The 26,667-nt window shown below is 57.3% G+C and overlaps 1 protein-coding gene and 1 long non-coding RNA gene across 5 annotated transcripts in view; both read right to left on the bottom strand.

The window, feature by feature from the left end:
• SHANK2 (SH3 and multiple ankyrin repeat domains 2) overlaps positions 1-26,667 on the bottom strand; it is a 494,838-nt gene that overhangs the window by 408,418 nt on the left and 59,753 nt on the right. For all 4 annotated transcript variants that reach the window (XM_064492018.1, XM_064492014.1, XM_064492017.1 and 1 more), the window contains exon 3: positions 18,003-18,221. In XM_064492018.1, the coding sequence (XP_064348088.1) occupies positions 18,003-18,209 (207 nt within the window). In that variant the 5' untranslated portion in view covers positions 18,210-18,221. The remainder of the gene's footprint in view (positions 1-18,002; positions 18,222-26,667) is intronic.
• LOC135322627 (uncharacterized) lies at positions 1,124-2,435 on the bottom strand. Its single transcript, XR_010383286.1, has 2 exons — positions 2,248-2,435; positions 1,124-1,894 (listed from the first exon to the last, which is right to left on the bottom strand). It is a non-coding gene; the product is annotated as an uncharacterized LOC135322627 (long non-coding RNA).

Raw genomic sequence — 26,667 nt, 5'->3', positions numbered from 1 at the left:
GAGCTTTGACTGGGTATGAGGCTGGAGCCGACTGTCCTTGGGGAGATTCTGCACACCCGAGGCTGCAAACGGCCCCAGTGTCTCCCTAACGCTCTGCGTCGGGTGACTCCTCCTTGCTGGGTAAGATGATCCTGCTACTGTCAACAATGAGGCTGGTCCAGCCGGCAGCCCGAAGTCACTGCTGGGAAACCTGACCATCCACGGGCATGAATGCGCCGTCTGTCCCTCTCCAGGGTCAAAGGCTGAATTCAAGAATAAGGCTCAGAGCTCCTCACGGGCTGCGAGGCTGCGTGGGGGCTGGGTGTCCACTTCAGTGACTGCCAGCCGCACCCCACCCCCCGCCCATCCCTAGCTGAGTGAGAAGAATGTGTGCCAACTCCAGCACAACAAATGAGCTCCATCAGACGTGACCAAGTGGGACCGTGGATATCTTGCCAATTCCTGCTTCAGGAATTGTGGTTGGCCTCTGGTTCCCACTGTGTGAACCCCCAAACTCAAGCTCCCTTAGACACCAGCATCCAAAGAGGGCCTGAAGCTCCCTCCCTGCGGCCGGCAGAAAGGATCCCTCCAGCAGGTGCGTGCCGAGCAGAGCAGAGTCTGGGAGTCACCTCCCGGGGGCCTGGTGACATTTGTAAGATGATCCCAGAGACTGGTGTCCACTGTCACTTAGCAGGCAGGGCTGGGGACACTGGGTGTGCACGCTGTATGGGCCAGCTCTGCACAACGAAGAAACGTCCTGCTCCCCCTAAAACGCCAAGAGGGCCCCAGTGAGAAACTTCTAGAAGGAGCAGGAGCTCGAAGTTCAGAAAGGCTTCCCCAGCTGCATATACTAACCTTGGGCAAACTTACCAACCCAGCAGTCCCCGTGTTTCTGTGATGAAAACCACAGCAACTAAAAAACTCGCAGGGCTGTTTCAAGGGTCAGACAGATCATAGACAATACATGTTGGTATGGACTGAACTGTGTCCCTCTGCAAAAGATAGGGGTTCTTGCCCCTCAAAGAGCTCAGAGCCTAGTGGGGTGTGGTGATGACAGTGATGGTGGTGATGGTAGTGATGGTGGTGATGGTTACAGTGATAATGATGGTGATGGTGAACTTAACAGTGATGACAATGATCATGATGATGACACAACCACGGCTGACATTTATTGGCTCCTGATATGCCAAAAATTGTGCTGACTGCATTACCTTCGCCACAACCACGATTCGAGAGTATGATTATTATTATCACTATTACTGACATCACTGTTATTGCTGCACAATAACTATAGTTGAAATATAGTTACGTATTAAAACAGGGCTATAACTGTCATTACTATTCCCATTTTCCAGATGAGGAAGCTGAGCCCCAGAGACCCATGTAACTATCCCAAGGCGCCACGCCTAGAAAGTGGCGGAGGTTCAGTCTGAACCTGAGTGGAGTCTGCCCGGCTACTGCGTCCCTACAGCTTAACTGACACACGATTTCTCTCCGTACACACACAGCGCCACCCTCAGTGCAGACAAATTACAAAATACTGAACAGTGAGTGAGGAAACGGAAGAGGATACTTATATTCAGATTCCTCGTGGACCAGGAGACACTGCCTTTGTTCAGACTTCCCAGTCACCAGCCAACCTGCCCCAGTGCTGAACGTTGACAGTTACAGGGGAGAAACAGTTGAACCCCGTAGCAAAGGACACAATTTGGGAGATTCCATGTAATTTTTTCAAAGAAGTAAAGGCTAATCTCCGAGGTACTTTTAAAAACAGGAAAAGTGACCACACTGAAGGCACGGGAGGCTGGGGAGATCAGCTGTGGCTGCGTCTCTGGGAAGAAGCAGGGGAGGGCTGCGCACGCAGTGTCCTTCCCGGTAGCGGCTGGGCTTCGGGGAGGATGCACAAAAGAGACCCCTGGAAAACAAGAAAGCCCCTCAGACAAAGATTTTCACCCTGTATGGATTCACAAGTTGAACAAAGAACTTGGAACCAACAACCCCTCAGCCGCCAGTGGTGGAAAAGCTGCAGGGCTCTGGGTCTAAAGGTCCAAAGGTCCAAAGAAAGGGGTTGACCGCGAGCCCCAGCTCCCAGACCAGGGAAGCGCGGGGAACTGGGTGCCAGCTAACAGACGAGTGACCCCAGGGCCGGCTGTGCACCGCCGACACCCGACCCAACAACGCAACCCACCCCAATGGTTCTCCACCGCCCTGGCCCCCCATCGGGAGCTGCAGGAAATAAAAGACAACACTTGAGAAAAAACGACAAACCTTCCCGACTGCTACGAGCCGCCTCCCCAGGCTCAGTGGCGAGAACGCTGCCCACTCCAGAAGCCCAGGAGGTGCCCTTGGCTGCCTTGTCCCACACCTTCTGGATAAGTCTGGATTATTCTACTGCCCGGAGCGTATGAGTTCTGGCCTGTCCCACCACCGTCACCCAACAGCCCCTGTCCTTTCTCAGCAGGTTACTCCAGAGGCCCCCCCCCCCCAGCTCACCTGTGTGCCTCTCGGAGCCACGTGACTTCCACAAGCAGCCATCCATGTCCCCGCCCAAGCCAATTACTACACGCGTCCTGTCTGACAGTTCTCGCCGCTGCCCTTGCCCCCACGCTGTACACGTGTGCTCCTGCATACACACACGCATGTACACGCACACATATACACACAAGCACACACACACACATACTCCAGCAGTGCCAGACCACTCTCATGCAATCCTCTGGAATACCAGGCCATGTGTGTCCCTTTGCCCCAGTGCCTCCAGCTGACCGTCCCCTCCTCTCCTTGTCTGCCAGCTGAAAGCACACACACTTCCCAGCAGGGTCCAGGACTCGCCCTCTCTCTGGCCTCCCCAGGCTGAGCTGACCACTGAGCTACCCAGGTTGAACCCAGGGAACGGTCTGACTGCCCACAGACCGCCGTCCAAGCTGATCCCGCCGATCCCTGCCCCTCCTGTCCAGCCAGTGGGTCACAGCCTCTCCATTCTGCATTTTCTGTCTCCTGGGAGGTGGGACCCCTGTGTGTTACTCCTCCCTTTCTCCTGACTGACAGGTGGGAGTCGGTAACCGTCACTCACGGATCTCCTGCTGTGACACCCCAACTGCGGAAACATCCAGGTCCCTCTGAAACCGCCCGGTGTCTCTGGGCTGAGCTGAAGGCTTAAGATACAGATGTAACCATCCCTGAGACTCACATCAGAGCGTCTCTCCCTCACTTCTCGGTGTGTGGACGGCTGTCTTCTCCCCGTGTCCTCAGTGGTTGTCCCCCGTGTGTGTCTGTGTCCTGATCGTCTTTGCTTGTAAGGACACCAGTCCTAGGGGATCAGGGCCCACTCTAGTGACTGCGTTGTACCTTATAATCACCCCTTCAGAGGCACCGCTCTCCAAACACAGTCACATTCTGAGAGGCTGGGGGTCAGGACTTCAACTCTGCGGGGACACAACTCCATCCGTCACACTGCGACCACGGCCAAGTCTCTGCAGCTCAGAGAGGGCCACGCTGGGCCACACTTTTGTGGTCAACTAACCGGCACGATCCACGGAGGATCACAAAACCTTGCTCTCTGGGGTCATGCGCCCACCACACCGGGGAGGGGCAGGCCTGAAGGCAGAAGCTGGACCAGCCTGTTTTGATTCACAACAACACAGAAAGTGAGCTTTATGGAAGAGAGCAAACTGCTTTCCAAATCAGTTCTGGGCCCTGCAAAATGCAGACAGACGACAATAGTTGTTTTTTAAGATTTTATAAGGGTGAGAAGTGTCTAGACAAAGCTTGGAAGAATGGTAACTATTACCCTATGTAAAATGTGCACCGCAACACCGCGCTGCCGAGGCCGAGGGCAGAAACGCACGGGCTGAATCACACGATCTGCCCGGTGCCCTGCCTCTGCGCACCCGCTCACTCCCGCACCTCAGGTGGGACTTGAATGCAGCTCACTCCTGACCGCCACCCAGAGAAATCGAGAGGAGCTGGGGCGGGGAGAGAACTGACGAAGCGCTGGGGGTCGTGGCGCCGAGGGGAGCCTTCCTGCATCGCCCATGCGGAATCCGGAGCCGGAAACACAGACCGTGGTGAGAAGAACCACCCCTCTCTGAAGGCGCTCGTGAACTCAGGACATTCCAAGAGACCAGGTTTCAGAGCACATCACTCATTGCAAAAGAAGCACATTTCTTTTTTTCTTTTCTTTTTTTTTTCCAGAAAAGTTTTTATACATTACTTAGATCTCTCAATGCATTCTTCTCATATCTTAAAGATGGTAATGTTTTTATATTACTTACCAAATACAAGTTAAACACAAAGAGAAAATATACATTTCTGTTTGTTTTAGGGGGGTAATTAGGTTTATTTGTTTGTTTATTAGTTTATTTTATTTATTTAATGGAGGCACTGGGGATTGAACCCAGGACCTTGTGCATGCTAAGTATGCACTCTACCACTGAGCTCTACCCTTTCCCTCAGTAAGCACATCAATTTTTTTAGGATGCATGGAAAGACCCATAATAAAAAGAACTTGCCAGGAGCCATTTAAAAGTGCATAGCTTGGTGGTGGAGTCCAAATGAAATAATGCTTTTTGCCATGCACAAACATGGTGGCAGACATCAAACACTGAAACGCTGTCACAGGCAACACTTGAAGGGATTCATGTGAAATGAGGAAACGGTGGGTGACCCTGACCTTGCCCAAGAAGGACAGTGTGATGGGAGAAGGCTCAAGTCCAGGGGCCACGCTAGTGCGTCTGAATGTTGAAACGCTAAGAGAGGCCAATGCAGCCGTGGATTCTTTTTTCCAATCAGAATAACACTTTTCTGAACAATCTAAGATTAACAGCAGCCCCGCAGCTGTGGGGAAGCAAAGGGCAGACGGTGCATCCTGGCGACCTTGGCGGGGCTAGCGAGTGGTCCTCTACCACAGTCACGGCGATCAGAACGGACAGGCCCTGGCCGGGGCTCGGTCAGAGAGGCACACCCTCCTAGGAGGTGGGTTCCCACGATTTCAGGCAGGCCTGGGGCAACACGGAGGACCTGATGCTGACTAAAGCAGGCCTCCTAGAGCAGCATGTGGAGGTGAGTGAGGGCAGGCGGGGAGGATTACACCACCCTGGCCGCAGACACGAAGCCCTCACTGCGCACCCGCCAGCTTGGCCAAGAAAGCGTGTTAAACACATCACTGCCTCTTTGCGTTCTCCTGGAGGGGTACGAGCAGCCCCAAGCCCGGAGAGGCTCACCCCAAACCTCGGGACAGCCCCGGCATCACAGCCACCAGTGGCGATGAAATCAACAGCTCGAGGGGCTGGTGAGTTTCAACCCGATCCCACAGCGGAGCCATGACTCAGGAAGGTTCCCGGGCGGGGGCGACGCGGATTCCGGGGGGAGGAGGGGAGAAAGGCGAGGCAGTGGCCTCACCAGACGGGGACAGACGCTGCACTGACCGTGTGGAATGAGAGCTCCCGTCCTCCCAGAAAGGAAGTCTGGGGGAGAAGAGTCGGAACTGGGAGGCGAGAGGCCCAGACCCTGGTGTGAGGTGGTGTGGAGACCCAAACTCAGAGCAAAGGTGCGGGGAAAGCGCTGCGCCCGCGCCTTGACGCAGAAAATTAAACACCGATGGTTCCGCCCTGGCGTTGCCGTGTCCTGGATAACTCGGATCAGCCTGGGGCCCGGGGAGGAGGAGGCACCTGCTCTTCCCCGGGGCGGCCTCTGAACCACAGTCTTCTCACCACAACGTGGGACTTGCACCAGCTCAGACGTCCGTCGCCACGGGGACCCCGCGAGCCGGGCCTGTAGGCTTATAGGCAAGGCCCCAGCCTAACTTCCCACAGGAAGCTGCAGCCGAAAACCCTCACCACATGCAAACCTGAGGCTGGTTAAACTGACTTTTTGTTTTCTAAAGATCCAGATGAAAACGAAGCCCCTCTTGGCCTTGAGCCAACTCCACATGAGACGAATGACGATCCCCTGCAATTGGGGACGGGTCTTCCCGGGGGGCCTGAGCCTTCCCCTCGTTGTGAACAACTGGTGACTCACCAACTTCCTGATTAAAACTGTGACGTGTTAACCACCCTGTTTAAGGACAGCAAGGCTGATTATCAGTACATCACAGAGGAGTGGGGGCAGAGGGGAGCTGGGGCCCGGCCCTTAGCAACCACCTGATGAAACCACAAAGCAAACCAGATTCCATGCTTTATTGCCAGCGACCCAAACGCTTACTGCGAAGAACACGCCAGGGCTGCTCAAAGCAGAGGTCAAAGACCCAAACCGTATACTTCTGTAATGCAGAAAGGATGGCTGGACGGATGGGGAGATGGATAGATGGGTAGAAGGGTGGACAGGTCAATGGATGGATGAATGGATGGGTGGAGAGATGAAGAGATGGATGGAAGGGTGGAGAGATGGACAAATGGATGGATGAATGGATGGGTGGAGAGATGAAGAGATGGATGGAAGGGTGGATAGGTGGATGGATGATGGATGGATGGATGGATGACTGGTGGATGGATAATATCAATAAAGACAAATCTTAAAACCTTAACACCAAGAGGAAATACATAAGCTGTAAATGACATGCTCAGTATGACACCAGGTACATACGTCCTTTTTACACAGCAGCACAGCACTGTTTAGTGATCACTGCTACATAGAAAAGGAGAACAAGGGCCAGGAGGGACTCACGGTGAATTCACGACAGCGTTTGCCTCTGAGCAGAGGGGACTGGGCAGGAGGGTGACAGAGACTTCGATTTTAATCAGGAATGTTTTAACGCTATGATTAAAAAATGACAAAATGCTAACTGCTGTCAATTCTGCATGATAAACAATAAAAGTGTCTATTTATGATATTATTCTTTGTATTTTCCTGTATTTTTAATTTTCTCTAAATTAAAAAAAAAAACACCATCAAACTGGGATCTCAGGCAACCCTCAGTCTCCTGGGGGCTTCCCTGGCTGGGCTGGCGTCGGCCCCAGACTACACGCCACAGCCGGTAAACATGTTCTTGGCTGAAGAGCATTATCAACACCACCCTTCTGCCCACGGAGTCCTGTTTGATGGCTTTTTTCCCTAATTAAGTCTAAAACACCGAATGAATTTCCTTGTGGTCGGCAAACAAGCGGGCAGGAGAGAGAGCACACTGGGACGAGATGAGCTAAAAACAAAACGGCAGCACAAAGGTGACGTGCTTTGACACAGTGTTTCTTTGTCTCTCCGTCGCCTGGGCTGCGGGCTGACGTGTGAGGTCATTCAACGGAGACACTGAAGGCGGCAGTGCGGTGAGTGCTATCTGGGGAGTGGGCTCGTCCCCAGGGGGCTGCCCAACAGACAGGAGAGAACATGACCCCCTAGCCCACACCTCGCCACATCCCCCCGACATGGACGGGCCAGACGGGCAAGTCCACCAGGACAGAAAGCGCATCAGCTGGTGGCCAGGGACTGGGGGGAGGGGGACCGACTGCTAATGGGTGTGGGGTCTCCTTTCAGGGTGACGAACCTGTCCTGAGGTTGACTGTGGCGGGGGCACCCTCATCTGTGAATTTACTAAAATCTGCTGAATTTTACACTTTCATTGTGCAATGTGTATGGCACGTGAATTACTTCTCAATTTTTAAAAGAAAAGTCTTGGAGGGGAGGGTAGAGCTCAGTAGCAGAGCGCGTGCTCAGTGTGCACAAGGTCCTGGGTTCAACCCCCAGTGCCCCCACTAGAAAGCAAATAAATAAACTGAATCCCCCTAAACAAGCTGATCAAGTCATCCTTAAGGACCCTCCCCGCAGAGCACACCGTCGTCCAAAGGCCACTTCTCCTCTGATGACCCTGACTTTGTCATCAGCAACTTGTCGCTGGGTCCCCACCTGCTCCTGCCGCCATCGATGCCCCCGTCCCCCTGGATTCCGGCAGGAGCTTCCTTTCATCCTCCCCCAAGAAAAGCCAAGATCCCCCTTCTCAAATATAAATGAGGTCACTCCCTGCACCGAATCGCAACCCCCACCTCAGGCCCTCTGCACTCCCCCCCCGCCAGGCGCCCCGTTCTGGCCAGCAGCCTCACTCTTGTCTGCTGCTTCGACACGCCGGCCAAGTTCACTCCCACCTCAGGCCTGCTGCTCCCGCGACCTTCTGCCTAGAAGGTTCCAGGCGAAGATCGTCACGAGCTAACCCCTCATCACCTGGGGCTCGGCTCAGAGGTCACCCTTGTGGAGCGGGACACTGCCCAGCCACCCACGTGCTTAACTGTGAGGTCAACATCGAGGAAAGTGCGGGGAAGGGCGGGAGCATGAAGACAGAGGGTCCGCCAGCGGGAGGAGCAGGGGCGCCGTGTGCATTTGATCTTATCCCAAGAACAGCAGGGACTCACAGGGCGGGTTCAACCACAAAGTGGCAGCTGTGTTGACTGAGTAGGCACAAGTGCTGAGAGGAGACCGTGGTCCGCAGGTCCCCTGGTCCAGGAGAAAGGTGGCAGTGACAGGGCTGGGTGGGGGTGCAGACGGTGACCCAGGTTCAAAGGGATTCAGAAGGTCAAAGGGCAGGACTTGGGAGTGGCTTGGCTGAGGGACGATGGACCGGTCCGGGATAACTCCTGAATCCTGGCTCTGACGTCGGCATCAGAGAAGGTTCACGGCCGAAGGGTGGGAGCAACCCGAACTGGCCACCAAGTGGGGGTGGATCCAGCCACTCAGGGAGCAACCACCTGGCAGCGAACGGAACGAACCACTGACAGATGCCACGCTGCGGACGAACCTCAAAACCGTGACGCCGCGTGAAAGCAGCAGCAGCGTGACTCGTCCACGTGCAACACCCAGGAGGGGAGGCCCCGGAGACACAACATGGTTAGCAGTCATCGGGGCTGGCAGCGGGGACGGGGATGAACTGCAAACAGGCACAAGGGAGTGGTGGCAAGACTCTAAACCTGGGTGGCGATGGTGCTGGCACGACTCAGCACTCACTGAAGACTGCTGCGTGGGGTCCTCAAAACAAGTGAGCACCGAGCCTGTAAGTTACACCTCAATAAAGCTGGGCTTTTCGTAAGGTGACCACTTGAGAAGGGGACATCAGCGGGGCCAGGTTTGGAGGCTCAGAGGGGAGGAGGACGGGGTCACAGCACCCGTGCTGGTCCGTCTGTGTGTCGAGGGATCTCTGAGCTTTCAACCGAAGACGTGTCCAGGGAGAAATGAGGTCCGGGCCCTGGACAGAAGGTCGGGCTGGAGACGTGATCATACACGCGGACGTCCTTGGACAGACGTGGTAACGGGTCCTGGGTGCAGAGAGTCTGCAGTGAGCCCAGGGCCTCCCACCAGTCAGAGGGTCACGGCGGCCTCACCCTGAGAGGTGGAGAAATCCCGAAGGGAGGGGAGAGGCCCCAGGAAAGGGAGTCCTGTCTGCATGCGAGACAAGCCGGCAGGAGGGACGGCCGGGAGGTCGGGCCGTAGGGGCGGGGCTCGGCACACCCACACCTCCTGCCCGGAGCGTCTGACTCTCCGTTCGCCCCGTGCCTGGATGCCACAGAGAACGTGCAGGAGGTCCACCCAACCCACGGCGTCCCCTCTGGAAAGACCCACCCAAGGAAATCAAGGACAGACTCCTGGGAGTGGAACGAAGAGGCTGTCATTACCTCCCAAAGGAGACGCCTGCCTCCTGAGGGGCCCATCATGAAGAACTGGGCACCTGCCCAGCCACGTGCTCCAATGGAGCTCCCCCAGGTGACAAGCCATCTGGCACAGCCTTCCAGAACCTTCCCTCACAACGCACGCCCACCTCTGGGGTCTTTGCAGAATGAGAGGCCAGCAATAGGGGGCTGGAATCTCAGCTACCAGCTGAGGAGATGGGCTCGAAAACCACCAAGACAGGCGAAGGCCTCCCAATATCCAAAAACACGGGAAGCCGTGGACATTAACACGCAAATATGGTGACTGTCTGCAACCACAGGAAAAAGTGGGGATTTAAAAACCTGCGGCGGGAGGAGGTGGACCCTCTGTGCTCTTGGAATTCTGTTTTGATCCTCAGTGATAAGCAGGAGGGCCAAGGTCAAGTGGATCAAGCGGATCTGACAGTTCACTTGGAAGCAAGTGATGGATCAGGAAGGGTCCAGGTAGCTGATGAATGGGGCGGGGGAGACAGGGATGCGGGATGGGGCGGGGATGAGGGACGGGGCGGGATGAGGGATGGGGCGGGATGAGGGATGGGGCGGGCTTCTGTTCTGGGGGAGGAATTAGAGTGAGAATGTGTGAGAGAGAGAGGGAATGGGAACCAAAATAAATTGTGGTTGAGGGGTCAGGATAGCTGCTGACACGCTTTTTCCTAAATCAGATAAACCTGAAGACGCATTTTTGTAATAAATGGAAGCACTGATTAAAGCAGAAAAGGAGAGACATTTCCCCGAAGCCTCTGCCAGGAGGGGAGCCCGGCCGGCACGTCCGTTAACGCGCTCAGACAGGTGGTGGGGACGGACGTGCGGGCTGACAGCTTCTGGGGATGGCTCGGTGCCCACCCCTGGGTGGAGGTGAGCGCGGGAGCTGACGCCACACACACACCCAAGGAGACCCCGAAGGCACGTCACCGTCCCCTTCTGTCGTCTTCTGCGCCGTCCTCGTGCTGTGACTTTCAGGGGAGGCTGAATGCCAGTGAGTGTCCTGGGCCACCCTGCTCCCACTTCCGGTGCGCCGTGCCCCAAAATAGAAATAACGCAAGATCTGTAGTTTCTGTTGATTTTGGCACGTGGCACTCTTGCTCAAAAGGCCAAGGCTCCTGACCAGTGCTCGGCATCACAGTGAGGTCTTCGTGCATCTGCAATGATGCAGACTAGAAGCATGCCCGCCAGCCGCCCCCAGGGTCCCTCCCCGCCCACCATGCCCTCCAGGCCCGCGCACCTGCACCCAGGACTCTGCTCATCCGAGTGCGGTGGCCCTGGGGGAGCGTTTCTGGAAGGAGGACCAGTGGTGTGACCGCCAGAAGCTCTCCACCTAAGATTCAGCCCCTCAGGTCCCAGTGGACACGTGAAATGCGGGAACAGCAGTCACGCAGGGGAAGCAGCAGGTTCAGATCACCCGGGGGGGAGGGGGTGACCTCATTCACCAGGGGAGGGACCACAACTGGCGCGCAAGAGGGACCACCTGCCACATGAGCTTCTGGAGAAGCCGTGGGCGGGCGGGCACTGGGGTGGGGAACCCGCTGGCAGCCCCGGGAACCCTCCAGGCAGGAGCCCAGGCCCGTCTACCCACACCCGTGGACAGAACACCTTCTAGGGTATAAGCCCACCTGTGTCAGATCCAGCCCGTGACAACCTTCCCCGACGTCCCACGCCCTCGCCCGGCGGCCCATGGAGCTGCTCAACAGCAAGATGGCCACGGCCACTCCCCCTGTTCTGATGGTCTCAAGGGTGACACTGCCAGCAGACGAGCTTTGACCAAGGACAGCCATGGAGGTGACAGACAGGCAACGGGCACTGGCTGTGGCCCGGTCCCAGCTGTGCGCCCAGCCTGAGGCTCACATCTCACCCCCAGGTGGGACCCAGGCTCAGAGACCTTCGGTGCCGGCCCCGGGCACACAGGCAGCCCCGCTGAGGTGGTGGGCAGGGGAGGGGCGTGGCCCCCCGGGAGCAACATGCACCCCCTTCCTCCGCCTTCCCAGCTCAGATCTTTAGGTCTGGAGTCTGAAATCCCGGAGGAGTGCTTCCCCAGTCCTCTGAACCCCTCCAGCATCGATGTGTAAGAGAATTCAGGAGCTCAGATGGTTGACACCTGGCAGCGTAAGGACAGGTCCACACCGTGATGCGGGGTCACCCAAGTCCTCACCAGTGAGGGGCTTTTGATGAGCAGGGCTGCACCCAGGGGTGGAAAAGGGACAAAGCCAAGTCCGACCTGTGACCCCAAATAAAGGTCACCCCCCAAAAGCACCCAAAGTGGAAAACAGGCACAAGCCAAGGCCAGGAACGCCCCTCTCGAGTGCCCTAGGGAACCCAACTGTGGCCTCACCCTCACCCCCGGGAGTGGTCCTGGTGGGGACAAAAATCCGGGCACTTTGCATCAATATGCTCAAGTCTGGACAGAAGGACACGAGATCCTACTCTCTTCCCTCCTCTGACTGGGCAGGGGTTCGGGAGACAAAACGAGACCCCCGGGCTGACTGTCCAGCAGAGACCCTCAGTCAGTCTCCCCGCTGAATGGGGGTGCTCTGGGGGGTGGGGTGACCGTCCGTGAGAACGGACAGCTTCCTGCACCAAAAAGTCTCAGAAGACAAGAGGAGCCCGGACCTTCTGGAAAGACGCAGCCCTCCCTGCCCGGGCCTCTCTGTCCAAAAGGGCCAGAAACAGCCCCCGAGCCTGACTCACTCAGGAGACCAGAACAAGCAGACGGGGCAAGTCGCTGGCAAACCACGGGAGCCACGGGAGAAACGGGAGAAACGCACAGAAGTAAGAGAGACGTTACAGGGAAAGACCTGGGGGGAAAAGAAGGCTGGTTCCCCAAAACCAGACACCTAGCTCCTCTGTCCTGGTCAGAAAGCGGGTCTCAGGACCTCGTGGGAGGGAAGTAATGAGCCATCAAGGACAGTTTTCAACAGGAGTGAGTGCAGAGCTGTGAACACAAATGGAGAAGCAGCGCAACACGGCCGAGGTAGATCAGACACCACCAGGCACAGAGGAGAGTGGGCGCACCTGGAGGCACCAGAGAGAAGGCGCACACAGGGAAGTGCCAGGGCACCAGAGCAACCACAGAAAAGGTGACGGAGCCAGGGAAGGAAAGGCCGCTAGAGGAGGTGTGTCCCCGAAACAGAGAACGCAACGGCTAACAGAGAGAGAGGAGGAAAACTCTGAGACAGACAAGCAGGACCTGCAGGTCAGACGTGCTCCCGGGAAAGCACAAGAGCCAGCACTAAACACGCCCTGGTCTCGTAGCTGAGGCTGAGGCTGAGGCTGAGGCGGGAAGCCCCATGAAAAAGACCGGCAGGACCCCCAGGCAGGGCCACTACTCTCCTGCAGCACCATCCGGTTCCCTGGCCCGATGGCATTGCGTTGCTTTTTGCCTCTGAAACGGCTTGCTTCTAAGAAAGCGGAACTTACCCCTAAGATTCTATTGGTTCCCTGAGCTAACTCCTGATTGGTCCATTTGTAGCACCTCATTTGCATAGAGCTCACTCCTGGTTGGTCCATTTCTACAAAGCTCATTCCTAATTAGTCAACTTTGTTACACCTTATTTACATATGATGTTGCAAAGTATGGACTAGCAGCCTATAAAAGCCTGTGTAAACCTACAGACAGGGTCCAGAGCTTGGAGTGTTAACTCCTCTGGGCCCGCCGGCGTAATAAACCTGAGTTCTCCAGCTCTCTGAGTGCTGCTTGGTCTCTCGCCAGGATCCAGGTTGCTGTCCCAACTGAGCTGTAACACACTTTGCTACAACAAGGTCAATTCTTCAGGAATCCAGTTAAAAAAAAAGAAAAAGAATCAAGTCACCAACAAGATATGTCCAAAGCAGGGTCAGTGCAAGCAGACCAGGGAGCCACATCCCCGCAGACGTGGGGTGAGGTGGGGCAGGAACTGGGACCCAAAGACATCCCAGGAGAACCACCCACGAGCTGTATTCAAGCACACAGCTGGTTCTTGTTCCTCATAGACTCGGTATCTGGGACTTTGCCTCCTCGCTCAAATGTATTTGGAACCTCGAATTAATCCATGCGGCACCTCTGTGACCACGTACAGGCACGTGGGCAAGACGTGAAGTTGGACAGAGGACCCTCTGCCTCCTGTGTCGGCTGTGATCTTATAAACAAGTGTCCTTATCCTGGTCTGTTCACCGCCCCGTTTAGGCTTTCTGTGCTTTTCATTGGCAATTCTGTTTAAAATGCCCCCCACCCCTGCACAGTGCTGAGTGGGGTCTGATGCCCTCACGGCGGGAAGGCTGTGACTCACGTGTGTCAGGTGAGCTACACTCAGGTGAGTTACAGGCTGCTGGCCTTGAGCTCTGTGTTAATAACGGATCAACCGTAGGTATCAAATAATACTCTCTACACAGAAACACACACTGTTAGCATCAAGCTCAGTATCTGGTAGGACCCTACAGTAAAAAAGAACGCGGAAAGGAGTACACACACGCACATGGGTGACCGAAACATGATGCTGCGCACCAGAAACAGCCGCAGCACTGTGAACTGACTATATTTCAACTAAAAAAAATTTTTAATTAAAGAGTTAAAATTAAAAAAAGAAACACATAAAACAAGCTCGGGTACAGACCTGGGAATGAAGACATTGTGACCAGAGGTTCACAGGGTCCTCACCCCGTGTGTCCTGTGTGGGGCAGTGGCCCAGGACTCACTGGGTCAAGGTGACTTTAAAGAGCATGTCAGGGGTGGGGGGGGAGGGTGTAGGTCAGCGGCAGAGCGCATGCCTAGCATGCACAAGGTCCTGGGTTCAATCCCCAGTGCCTCCATTAAAAAATAAACGAATAAATAAACCTAATTACCTCCCCCACCAAAAAAAACAAAAAAAAACAAAAAAAACTAAAAACAAAACAAAAAGAGCATGACGACCTCCAGTGACGAGAACCATTGGTCCTCAGACCTGCCCTCGGGACCTCTTCCTAAGAAAACCCTGAACCATCAATTCCACCCACTTCAGAGGTGGCACAAGCCAAAGAGCCGTGACAAGAAAAGGTCACTGTCTACCCGGCAGGGGGACTGAGAGACACCAGGCTCTGAGGTCTGCAGCTGGACGGCCGTTACGTGGGATGGACGGTGACCACGTGCGGAGTTCTACACCAGCAAGAGTTGGAGGATGGGGAAGGAGAGGGAGGCCGTGTGCGTGCACGTGTGTGCATGTGTGCACACGTGTGCGTGTGCAACCAGCTGCCTGCTCTCCATCCTCTGTGACCGTCTCCTTCCCGGGCGCAGAGCTAACCTCTGTCCCTCACCCTCCTCTGTGGCCAGGTGCATGCGGTCAGGGGCAGCCTCCAGAGGAAGCAAGGGAAGTGGGGAGGAGAGATGTGGCCCACGAGTCTTCTCTTCCCTCCCCACTCTCTGGGCAGACACCGGAGACCCCGGGGAGCAGACCTGCTACCAGGCGGGAGGAGCCTGAGTCTTTGCACAGCTGCGGGGAGCAGAACCCCCGCCTCCTTGTCCCTGCCAGTCCCCAGCACAGAGAAATAAAACATTTGTGTTAAATGCCTGGGGCTTGGAGGTCTGCTTACTACAGCAATTAGCTTAATCCGCCCGAAACCGTAGAGGGAGAGAACATTTCGTTCCTCATGGCAATAAGAAAGGAGGAAAAAAATCTGCAATCAAAAGCGAAAACAAAGATTCCAGCCACCCGTGTTTCGTAATCGCTTCTGTTAACTTTACAGGTTTATCTGGAAACAGCCTCTCGGGCAGAGAAATGACTGGCGTTTCCTCCTTTTATACTCAAATACCACCGTCTTAACCATGCTGGTTTTATCAACGCGTGTGCTCCGAGCCTTACCCACGCGCTTCCAGCCACACACGGCCACCCATCGCCTGCAACCCTTGTGGGGACACGCCTGGAACTTTCACCGTGTTGACCACTGCCCGTGGGCTGGCACCTGTGCCCTCCCGTAAGTCTGACAAGAGATGTGAATGACACAGAAGGGGAGGTGAAGGCCAGGCCACTGCGTTAGTGCAGCCGGATTCCGTCCAGGGGCTCAGGGGACCCTGAGCTCTGACCCTGCTCTTAGGTGACAGGTGCTCCCGGCCTGGGGTGGGCCCCCAAGAGCAGGCGTTGGGGCAGGGGGAGCAGAGACCCAGCCCTCTCTCTAGACCCTGGGGTGCCAGGAGGTGAGGGCCTGGGGGAGGCCGAGGGACCGCACCTGCGCCAGATGGCCAGGAGGTGGCGCAGCGGCCTCCCCGCCGGTTCCTCTGATCTCCAGCACAGCCCCTTCTGCTGTGGGGCCTCCAAGTACAGAGGCTGAATGCAGAGCATGGGGTCTCCCCATCCAGGACACCTCAGAGGCCGTCCACGCCCGTCCCAGCCACATCACAGACCCAGCCTGCCTCCCCCACCTTCTTACACCCCACCCTAACAGGAGGGGTCTTCACGGGCACACCAAGACCGCCAGAGCAGACAGGAGATGCTCCAAGGTCCGGCCAGGCGCCCTGAGTCCTGCCCCTGGAGGGGAGCCCACCCCACCCAGGCCTGGGGCAGAGAGGGCTGCCCCCCGACAATCCAGTCACCTGCTCCCAAGAGACAACAACTCCCAGAGGCGCCCACTCAGCCTGACCGGGGGTCTGCGACCTGCCAGCCTCCGGGAAGCCCCTCTCAGGTCACCCGACCCAGCCCCGCCCCCGGCGTGCCCAGACCCCGCACCCAGCACTCAGACTCTGGCAGCGACCCCAGGACCTCAAGCCCAGCCCAGCCCAGCCCGAAGGGCCTCCAACACCACACCCTACACCCAGCCACCCCCCCAGGCACCCTCTCACCCCGGAGCGAAACCCCTCCTGGTCCCCGAGGTCCCGCTGACAGGGAACCACGGCTGGAAAGACCTCCCCCTCCCGCTTCGCCCACAGGCCTCACGCACGCTCACCCCCGCACAGCTGTGCTCCTGGGCGGCGCTCTGGGCGCTCACCCCCACATCCCAGCACCCGGCACGCGAGAACCTCAACACCTCTCTGTAAGCACAACTCGGCAGCAGGCGACGCAGAGACCACCCCTTCCACAGGAAGGACCCCGAGCAGGCAGGGCAGAGCCCTCTGACCCGTCCTCCTGCAGTGGTGGTGCAAGGCAGCCGCCCAGGGCCTGAAGAACCAGCGGTCTCCCTGGCTCAGACCTCCTTCTAACCACCCCCTTGGGCCCCCCACTCGCCACGCTCCAGCGGTCTCCCTGGGGGGCCTGGAGGCATCGTCCTTAACGTGCCGGGTAACCTGACAGCCTGGCAGAGGTCCCCACCCCACTGCCCCCATCACCCACCCGTCACCCCCCACACCATCACCCACCACCCATCACTCTGGTTACTTTTCCAGCCCTTCACCGCCATACAAAGCCTCCTTAGTCGCCATCTGAGGCTTCCATCCTGCTGCCCAGAGCAGCACCTGGCTCATCACAGACACTCAAAAGGTCAGGTCGCCGAGTAAATGTTAGAAGGACCAGCGGGTACCACCCTGTGGATGCCCTGAGCACTGAGAGCACCCCAGACCAGCAGCAGCACCGACCCGAAGCGTGTGAGGAGTGGCCGGTGTGAGTTCAGCCCTCAGCCCTTGCCGGGCACCGGGAGAGGCAGGACTGCTGAGCGCTCACCTCTGCTTTGAGCGGTTTGCAATTACATCCAGGAGCCGTGACGGACTTGCAGTAGAAGGAAGGAAAGCCCACAGGAAACGCATTCTCAGAGTCGAGTATAAAAGTGCCTGGGAGGGGGGTGCGGGGCGGGCGTGGCCGAGGACCCTCCCTCACCGGCTCCGCTGGTCCATTCAGCCGCCCACTGCCCAGGTGCCACACGCACAGCAGGGCCACGACCCCAGCCCTGCCGGTGCCCCACAAGCCAACCCTCCAGGGGAGGCAGACCCTTTACCGAGGACCCACAGGCACCAAGCAAGTGTGTGGCAGGGGGACATGCAGGACCACGGGCAAGAAGCAGCCCTGAGATTGCGAGGGGACCAGCTCGGGAAACAGCATCAGGCTGGGGCCTCGAGGGACAACCAGGAGTTGTCCAGTGGGCGGCGCTGGGAAGGGCACGCCGGACAGAGCTTGCATCCCAGCAAGTGGGGGGGGCACGGAGTGGCAGGGAGGAGGCAGGGCACCCCAGGTCCCGCCTGCCAAGGCTCTTGTGGTGTGCGTTGCCCCCGCAAGGCTGGTCTCTGTGTCCCCGAGGCTTGGCCTCTGTCTGGGCTCCCGGCAGGTGCTCACTGAACAGGGTGGGGCGGACACTGGCGGCGGCAGGGGGGTGGGAGGGCGGAGGTCGGGAGCAGCAGGATGGGGTGGGCGGGCGGGCGGGGAGCTTGGTGGGAGGGGGCGTGCGGGCCACCAGGACCCGCCGGGCAGAGGGTGACCGAGGCACCGTGGGCTCAGGGCACGCTGCACCCTGACCCAAGTCGCAGGCACAGCTCACCGTCTGCTGCAGGTCCTCGATGACGATGCGGACCACCAGGGTGTTGCCCTGGCTCTCCTCCGTCCTGGCGCCGCCCGGCTTCTCCGCTGTGGCCCGGATGGTGTCGTAAATGGTCTCCTCCTTGGAGCTGTCCGAGTCCGAGTCCTCCGAGGAGTCGGAGAAGCTCTGGGCCATCTCGTCTTCGCTGGATGTTGGGCTGCGCGGCATGGCTGGTCGTGCCTATGTGGGGTGGCGGGGAGAACAGATATTAGGGAAACGTGAGCACCAAAGACTGAAACCCGGGTGCGGCAGACACGGGCGTTAGAGCGCAGCTCCTGCGTTTGTGGGCGTGACCACAGGCAGGGTGACCAGTGTGTGTCGCGCACACACCTCATCCCGGAGCCTGAGCCGGGCGGCCAGCAGGACCCAGTGGAGGCCCTGGCGCTCTGCCCCGGAGCTGGGCGCCCCGGCACCTAGAAGGAGCCGGGGCCAGCAGCGGCCATGCCCACGGTGTACGGGGATTAACCAAAGGGCCGCCGTGGCAGTCTGAAACGTCTCAAGGCAAGAGGAAAGGCTGCCTTTGTGTTTCCTGGAGAACAGAGAAGCAGGAGAGGGAGAAGTGCAGGCTGCAGGTCAGAAGGGCACCAAGCTCCTGCTATGATAACCCCTGCTGCAAACATAGAGCAATGACAGGCACCGTAAGGCCGACCCAGCAAGCAGGGCCGGGCTCACAAACGAGACAACCCCCAGGCCCAGGAGCGCGGGGAAGGCGGGTCGGACGCAGGCCGGTGTGGGAGGCTGGAGGCCCCGGGAACTTGTGGCAGCCTCCCCCTGCCCCACGGGCAGCGAGAGTTCCCCTGCAGGACCCAGGTCAGGGCGCCGACCGCCACCTCGGACCACGGCTGCCAGCAGGACGTACCTCGGGGAGCAGGCCACCCACTGGGACACCCCCAGCGCTGTGGGCAGGTGTCCAGAAAGGTCAGGATAAAAGCCAGCGTGACCCGGGTTGCTGGGAAGGGGGGGTGTGCCAAACCAGCGCCTGCACTGAGGAGGCCAAGGCCACTCGCACAGGAAAGACGCCCAGACGGCTCCCTGCAAACACGCGCTGCCCCGGGCAACCCAGCTCGCAGGCCGCCCTCGTCATGCGGGCTCTGCCTGTCCAAGCCGTGTGTTCTTTCCACGGACTGCACAGCTGTGAGAAGGGATGAACCCCCACGATGCACAGAATCCTGAGAAAGGAAAGGGGTTTGGAGGATGAATCAAACAACACGGTGTCATTTCCACAAGGGCTGGAAAAATGCAAACAGCTCTACAGACCGTGAGCACGATGCGGAGTGAAGGTGCAGAGGCCCTGGTGGGGACAGACACGCCACGCTCAGGAGGGGTGGGAAGGGGTGCACAGGGCCTGCGATGCCCCTCGCCACGTGTGGTCTCCTTAAAACCGTCCCCGCACACGGGATGGAATGCCAAACTGTGACAAATGCAGGGACACCGACGTTCACTATATTACACTTTCTTTCTCAGAAATATTCCACAGTAGGAGGGAAGGAGGTGGGGAGGAGGACGCTCACCTGCCCAGCTACCCCAGGTACTTGGGGCGTGGCCCCTGCTCTGTTTCACTACGGGGCAGGGTGGGCAGAGCACGGCGAAGTCCCAGGTAGGACACAGGTCACCCAGTGCCAACTCTGTGTTCAGCTCGGGAAGGCTGCTTGCCCACCACTTATGTTCAGAGTTCAGGACAGCAGACACCCCTGCAAGTGGTTCTCTACTCAGCCTGTGGAGTCAGTCCTGGAGGCAGCCACCAGGTCCATGGACTTTCATGGGGACTCACCAGACACGCGGGCACACGCAAAGCCCAGCAAACCACAGGAGCCACTCAAGGAATGCAGCCCCACCCCCACCCCCAAGGGAAAGGCAAGACCATGCCTGGCTCAGGGGCTCCCTTACTGCCCAGAGGATCTGGACCGTCCTCGGGGAAGGGGCTGGGGTCGCATGGCCCACAGGTGCTGTTCTGTTGGCCTGCAAAGGGTTTTGAATGTCATGAACCTGGAAGTTTCATATGACAACTTGGATTTCTGGCTTCTTGCGGCTATCAGGAGAACCTGGTGTTGCTGGGGACAGCCACATGGCACCTCGGGGTAGGACCAAGCTCCAGCGACCCCTCTGGCCCGCACGCCCTCCCTCTCCATGGAACCAAAAGACTCGGTACCGTCACATCTCCCACCGGCCCAGCTCCCACGGGCCCCTGGGCCCTGAGTTTGAGAACCAACGATGGCACCACCCAACCACCCATGCTGGCCTCCTCTGTCTCCTGTCTCCCTCTCCTGCAGACCCCCTCTCCCTCCCTGGGAGGGGTCACCGGCCAGGCTACCCATCTCCAGCAGCAGAGCATCCGAATCACGCAGGAAGATTTTATTTCTTCAATCAGAATTTCCAAAGTTCACCCCCCAGTGGAATTTTTTAAAATATCTTAAACAGTTTATTATTTCTCATTTTTCAATTTATTATTTAAAACAGGCTTCATTCACTTTATTTTTTTAATTTTTTTAACACCCAGTAAAATTCTCAGTTGAAATTTCAGAGCACATGAGTATTTTTGTCTTCACTGCCAAATGCCTTTATAATTTCAGCTTGTTTTCCCAACCATAGAGGTGCAGAATCTGGTGAGGGCAGAGAGAGCTGCAGCTGAGGGTGGGGTCTGGGGCTTCCTGGTTCCACCTTAGGAAGGTCCCAGCCAGCCCGGCTGCAACTCATACGGACACGTTCACTCATGCATTCACTCAATCACCATTGATGCACAAAAAAACAGTGCCTGGCATAATTATACACTGTATATACACATTATGCGATATATATTACAGTCACAATTATAATCATAACATAGAAACACCTGTGTATTATTGTAACATATTACAATTATTTATAATTATTGTAACATATTATAATATAAACATAAGTTGTATATTACAGAGTTGCAAAGACATAACTGGTTCCAACTAGGTCCCAGGTTCCAATGAAGTGTATCCTGGCTGCACAGGGAAGTTACCTGGAGCTTTTAGGAAAACCCTGGCACCAGAAGGTCTGATTCAGTCCATCTGGGTGATGTCCCGTATCGACCTGTCTTCAGACGCTCCCAGGTGACTGGAATGAGGACCGCAGCCCTGGGTGCCCCTGGAGCCGAGTCCGGGGCTCTGAGTGTGCAGCACAGAGACGCAGAGGGATGAGCCCAGCCCTCCCCCAGGGGTGGGGGGCCGTGGCAGCGGTCGGGACGGACTCGGGGTGGGTCTGGTCACTCCAGGCTTGGGTGGCTTCTTTCTGCCCTGACAGGGGGACGTGAGCGCTGGGTGGCTTCTGCTCCAGTAAGAACTACAACTTCCCCTCTGACTTCTGAGCCCAGCAGACACCGAGGGCAAACAGGCCAAGAGAGGACGGGAAGGGACATCACATTCACAGGTGGGGATCAATACTGAATGAAGAGGAACAGCTGCCGGGTTCACGGGAGGCCAGGCCGGGGCAGGGGCTGCGCGTCCGCTGCTGAGGGGCCTCCCTGGACCAGCGCTCCCACGCAGGAGGAGTCCGGGCCCCAGAAAATTCCTGGGATTCAGGTAGCAGGGGCCTCAGTGCCAGCATCTGAGAAATGGGCGCATGGAGAGCTCAGCTCAGGGCAGACACTACCAGGCCCTGGCGTGCCCCCTCTAGTGCATCCCACCCTCTGCTTGAAATTATTTTAAAAAGAAAAACCAAAAAGAAAAAAATTGCGCCCCCACTGTTCGCTTCCACCCGGTCCCTTTTCTCTAAAGCCCTTCTTTGCCTCTGAAATGCTTTTATCTCGAGTTCCTCCTGTCCATGCTGCATTTCAGGGGGTCTGTCCATCCCTGCTGTCCCTCCAGCGTCTAGGGCACAGCGGCCAATCAGTGAACCCCTGGGGGGCAGCAGGTCATAGGGAAGCACTGAGTGCGGGTGGAGGCGCGAGGGACCGAGCCACACGCCCCAAGTCGGCAGGCGCCGGCCACGTTTAGACTCCAGCCACTGCTGGCATGCAGGACGTGCGCACAGCCCGCGTTTCCTGAGCCTCGGAGGGTTTGTTTTTTTAACTGAAGCAGAGTGAGTTCACAGTGTTGTGCTGATTTCAGGTGTACAGCATAGCGACTGCGTTATACACATATACGTAATTCTTCTTCATTATAGGTTGTTACAAGAAGTTGAATATAGTTCCCTGTGCTAGAAAGTAGGACCTTGTTGTTTATTTTACACATAGTAGTTTCAGATGAAAGGCCAAACGTTGGCATGCTCCAATGCTAGGAATTCCTTGTTTTCCAAGGGTGACTTTGCCACTGGACCCCCTGGGCAGGTGACCCGTCTTGGACATGCAGGTCTGAACAGTCAAGTGTGCCTGACCCCTTGGCCTTTTTTCCAGAAAATAAAAGGCGGGGGTGATGGTGGTTTGAGGATGTTGGCGCCAGGCTACAACTGAATCGACTGCGGGAACGAAACGGACAACCAAGTGGAAAGGGCCCCGTGTCCCAGTGCCCCGCGGCCCACAGACCTCGCTTGGCCACGAGGACCCCACCATCGCCCCTGCATCGGCGTCTGCTACAGAAACTCAGGCACAGGGCCCAGCCCGCTGGACCCTGAAGCAGCACCAGGCTTGCTTCTTTCCAGGACATCCTGGGAGCACAGGCCAAAAGCCCTGGTGGACGGTCTTGACCTTAATGAGAGGCTTGAGTAACATAATCACCTGATCCACGGGAGGAGCAAACACCTGGGAAAACAATTACTAACTCCGGGTGGGACTGCCAGTGACACAGAGGGCGCCCGGGGACACTTGCATTTTGGATAAACACTGGACACCTTTTGCCCTAAGTACTTCCTAAGGACTGCACGGGACATACTTGCACCGAAACGTTATTCATCTGAGATTCAAGCAGAATCGGGCTTCTGCATCTCTATGGGCATCGCCGTGGGGACCGGGGCTGAAGTGGTTCTCAGGCCCCTTCGTCACACAGGTGGGACCAGAGGAGAGGCCCCAACTCAATCAGGAAAGCAGCCCCCTCAGGAGAGGTCGGCACCGGGCAGGGGAGGGAAGGTCACTCACCACCCAGGGGCAAACCTTCTCAGTGTGACTAACCTCTCGGGGGAAACGCCAAGCTTTAAAAACCCAGGTCGATAAAGTTCAATGTCTCTCAGAACGAGCTGGTTTCACTGGCCCTGCTGGGGACCGATCAAGGGAGAAAGAAAACAACGGTGCTGAGAGCAGTTTCAGCAAAGACTTGGGATTTTGCTGCTGCCGTGTTCCAGGGAAGCACGCGGCCGGTGCCAGCAAACAGGACCTCCTAAGCTGTCTCAGCCCACCAGGCACCGCCGTGGGTGCCGTGGGCACCGTGGGTGCCGGGCAGGCCGTGGGTGCCGTGGGTTTCCTACTGACTCCTTCCTCAGACACAGTGAAAACGTGGCCTGGGGCAGAAGACACGTGGTAAAAACAAACCTAAATTCTCACACCTGAGGCCGACTTCATCAGGGTGAGAGCTGCAAGATTCACCTACATGAAGATCTCCTATAAAAATATAGAAGTCCCACCGGCTCTAGTTTATAATGTATATATTTGGGGTTTTTTTTGCAAAAAAAAAGTTATTGTTCAAGTGTAATCTCAGTCACCCTACGCATTTGACACATTGGAAGCAAGACTTTGTGATTACTCATTTATTTAGTGCCTTCACATATATAAAGCTGGCTCATCCTCAAAGCAGCGAGCCCCCCCGAGGGGCTGCACTGGGGCTCTGTGCAGACAAGGGAACTCGGGCTGAGGGCACGGCCAGGACTGACAGCAGCCTCCAGGGGAAATGGTACATCTGGAACCTATGGGAGGAACCTAGGTTCTGCTGCTCTGATGGAAAATCGCTCACAGACGCCGGTTAACACAGGCTGAGAGCGAGTGGAGGTGCAGAGCAGGTGGGTTTGCGGAGGAGGGAGCCAGGTGGAAGGATGAGGGCAGCTGGGGAAGGGGAGAGAGGCACCGCTCGCGTCTCGGTGTTTCTTTACTCCGCGTGTCTCTTCCCTGCACCCACACGACACATCCACTGAGAAGAAACCGGAAGCGGGGTGGGCCGCCCTGAAAGTAACGCCAGGCCTGCCGACACAGCACCCCACTTACCCCCGGGGTGACCTGCCCTGCCCAGGTTCCCCTGGAGAAAGGCGCCAGCCCCAGTAACTGAATCAGAATCTGGTGGGGGAGGTCTGCGAATCAGACCACACCCCTGAGGACGGGGAGAACCAGGATTCGGGTCCAGCACCAGTCCTCCAGGAAACCTTGCCTGGGAGCCACGCCCTCCCCATTTAGCCCCTACAGAGTGAGCGCGGCTGCAGCCCATGTGACACCATGTGGCAGCCATCCAACCTGTTGGGGCTCTGCTCTCCACCACGCCGCGGGGCCAGGGGGTTGTGTAAATGCAGACCCCAGCCACCAGCGTGGCGTTAGCCCCTGTTGTGAGCTGGACCGTGTCCCCCCATCAAATTCACACGTTGGAGTTCTGACCCCCCAGCATCCCAGAATGAGACTGTATCTGGAGCTGGGTCTTTAAAGGGATGATTAGGTCAAATGAAGTCACTGGGGTGGGCCCTAACCCCACAGGACTGGTGTCCTTACAAGAAGAGGAGATCGTACACACACGGAGGGACGACCACGTGAGGATGCGGGAGAAGACGGCCGTCTCCACGCCGAGGAGAGAGGCCCCGGGCAGAGCCGGGCCCACCCACGCCTGGACCTCAGATTCCAGCCTCCAGGACGGGGGACAGTGACCGTCTGCTGGTTAAGCCGCCCGGTCTGTGGCACTTGGCTAGGGCGGCCCCAGGAGACTCACACAGGGGTGAGACCCTCCCGATACACTTGTTAAACAAGTCCATGAACCACATTTATGACAAGAATCGCCATCGATCCAGTTTTTCGTGGCACTTCCATAACCATCGTCTAGAATAAGGTCTCCATTTCCACCCCTTCTTGCACCTCTGGGTGAGCCCAGGGAAGGAGGCCCGTCCTCCACTCCGCCCGCCTGTCGGTATCGTCGCCTCCCCCGAGCTCCTCTCCCTAGCCCCCCCAAGCCCCTCCTGCAAGCCGGGCTCACTCCGTCAGGTCAGCTCCGACCCCCCACGCCACACAGACTGTCCTTCCTCTCACCTGGGACACCGGCTGTCCCTGGTCTCCCTGTCACATCTGATGATGCCCCAAGTCACCGCTGCCCGGGCCGTGTTCTGAGAACCAGCTCCGTCACACACACCCCAACCCACCCCGGGGCAGAGAAGTCTGGGAAACACAACTAGATGAAAGGCAAACACGCCGGTCACTTCACTGCAGACGACGTCACAGCGCTCGATGCGGCCATCTCTCAGAGAGCAGCAGGCGTGGAGCGTCCCACAGCACCTGCCCCAGAAACACCTTCCCCCAGTGACGACAGACACCACCCCCCGCAGTGGCCGCATCTCACGCCCCGGGGCACGTCCCACGGAGGCCAGCTCCCTGCCGAGCACAGCCAGCCTGGACACTGGCTGGGTGAAGACGCGCTGCCGTGCTGGGGAATCTGGAACGCTTGTCCGTCCAGGAAGGCTCTGGGATGGTGCAGCTGCTCAGTTATCTTCTCCTTCAGCCGAAGTCAGTATCCACAAACCACAAAGAGTCGCTGGCAAACCAGATGCCTGAATTCGAATGCCACCTCCCCTGAAGGCCGCTGCCCACGGGAGGAAGCACCACACGGCCTGCCCGGTGCGCTCCACGCGGACACAGCGGGGTGAGGCACGGAGAAGGGTTCTGGGTGAACCACCAGAAAGGCTGGGATTTGGAACATTCATGAGATGAACCCACTTCCCTTCCACGCTGCAAAACTCACTCGGGAGCGCCGGCTCTCTGGGCAACAGGAGCGCGGGCTCCTCGCTTCCCCATCCAGACTCCAGACAGCCCCGGTCTCCGCCTCCCCAGTCCCGGGAAGAGTGGCCGCCTTTCCAGCTGGGCCTGTCTGAGCTTCCGCTGTAAATGGGGCCGCAAAATTTCTACGAAAGTCCTGGTTTTATCACAGGCTGAGGCTTGAGTCTTCTTCCCGTGTAATTCAGGAGGTTCTGACCGGCCCGTGTGCACCCAGCTCTTAACCTCTTCATGAGGCACTCGGCTCATTCATCTAACGTTTTTGAAGAAACTGAGAATGAACTCATGACATGGCTGACAAGCGGTAACTTCCAGAACATACGAACAGCTCGTACAACTCAGCAGCAAATGCAGAAACACGAGCGGCCCAATCACACCTGGGCAGAAGACCGAACCAGACGTTCCTCCAGCGAAGACACACAGACGGGCGGCAGGCACGTGAAAACGTGCCCAGTACCACTCACTGTCACAGACGCGCAGTCAGAACTCCAACGAGGCGTCACCTCACGCCAGCCAGAACAGTCGTCACTAACAAGCCCACAGACGATCAGTGCTCGAGAGGACTGGCAGTATTACCAACGTTATTTTTCGGAGCGCTCCTAGGCTTATAGAAAATTGAGCAAATAGCGCAGAGGGCTCCAGTGTCCTCCTCTGTCCCCCGCCCAGAGGAGCGATGTCTTGTTCACCTCCTGGGTCATTTCCTCCTCGGACAAGCCTCACGGGCAGGTTCTCTTGGACCGAGGCCCCCAGAGGGTCTGATCTAATTCGCCTAGTTTG

Source organism: Camelus dromedarius, chromosome 12, assembly GCF_036321535.1.
Source record: "Camelus dromedarius isolate mCamDro1 chromosome 12, mCamDro1.pat, whole genome shotgun sequence".
Lineage (NCBI taxonomy): Eukaryota > Metazoa > Chordata > Mammalia > Artiodactyla > Camelidae > Camelus > Camelus dromedarius.
The sequence above is the reverse complement of the archived record's forward strand: the minus strand, read 5'-3'. Positions and strand labels throughout refer to the sequence as shown.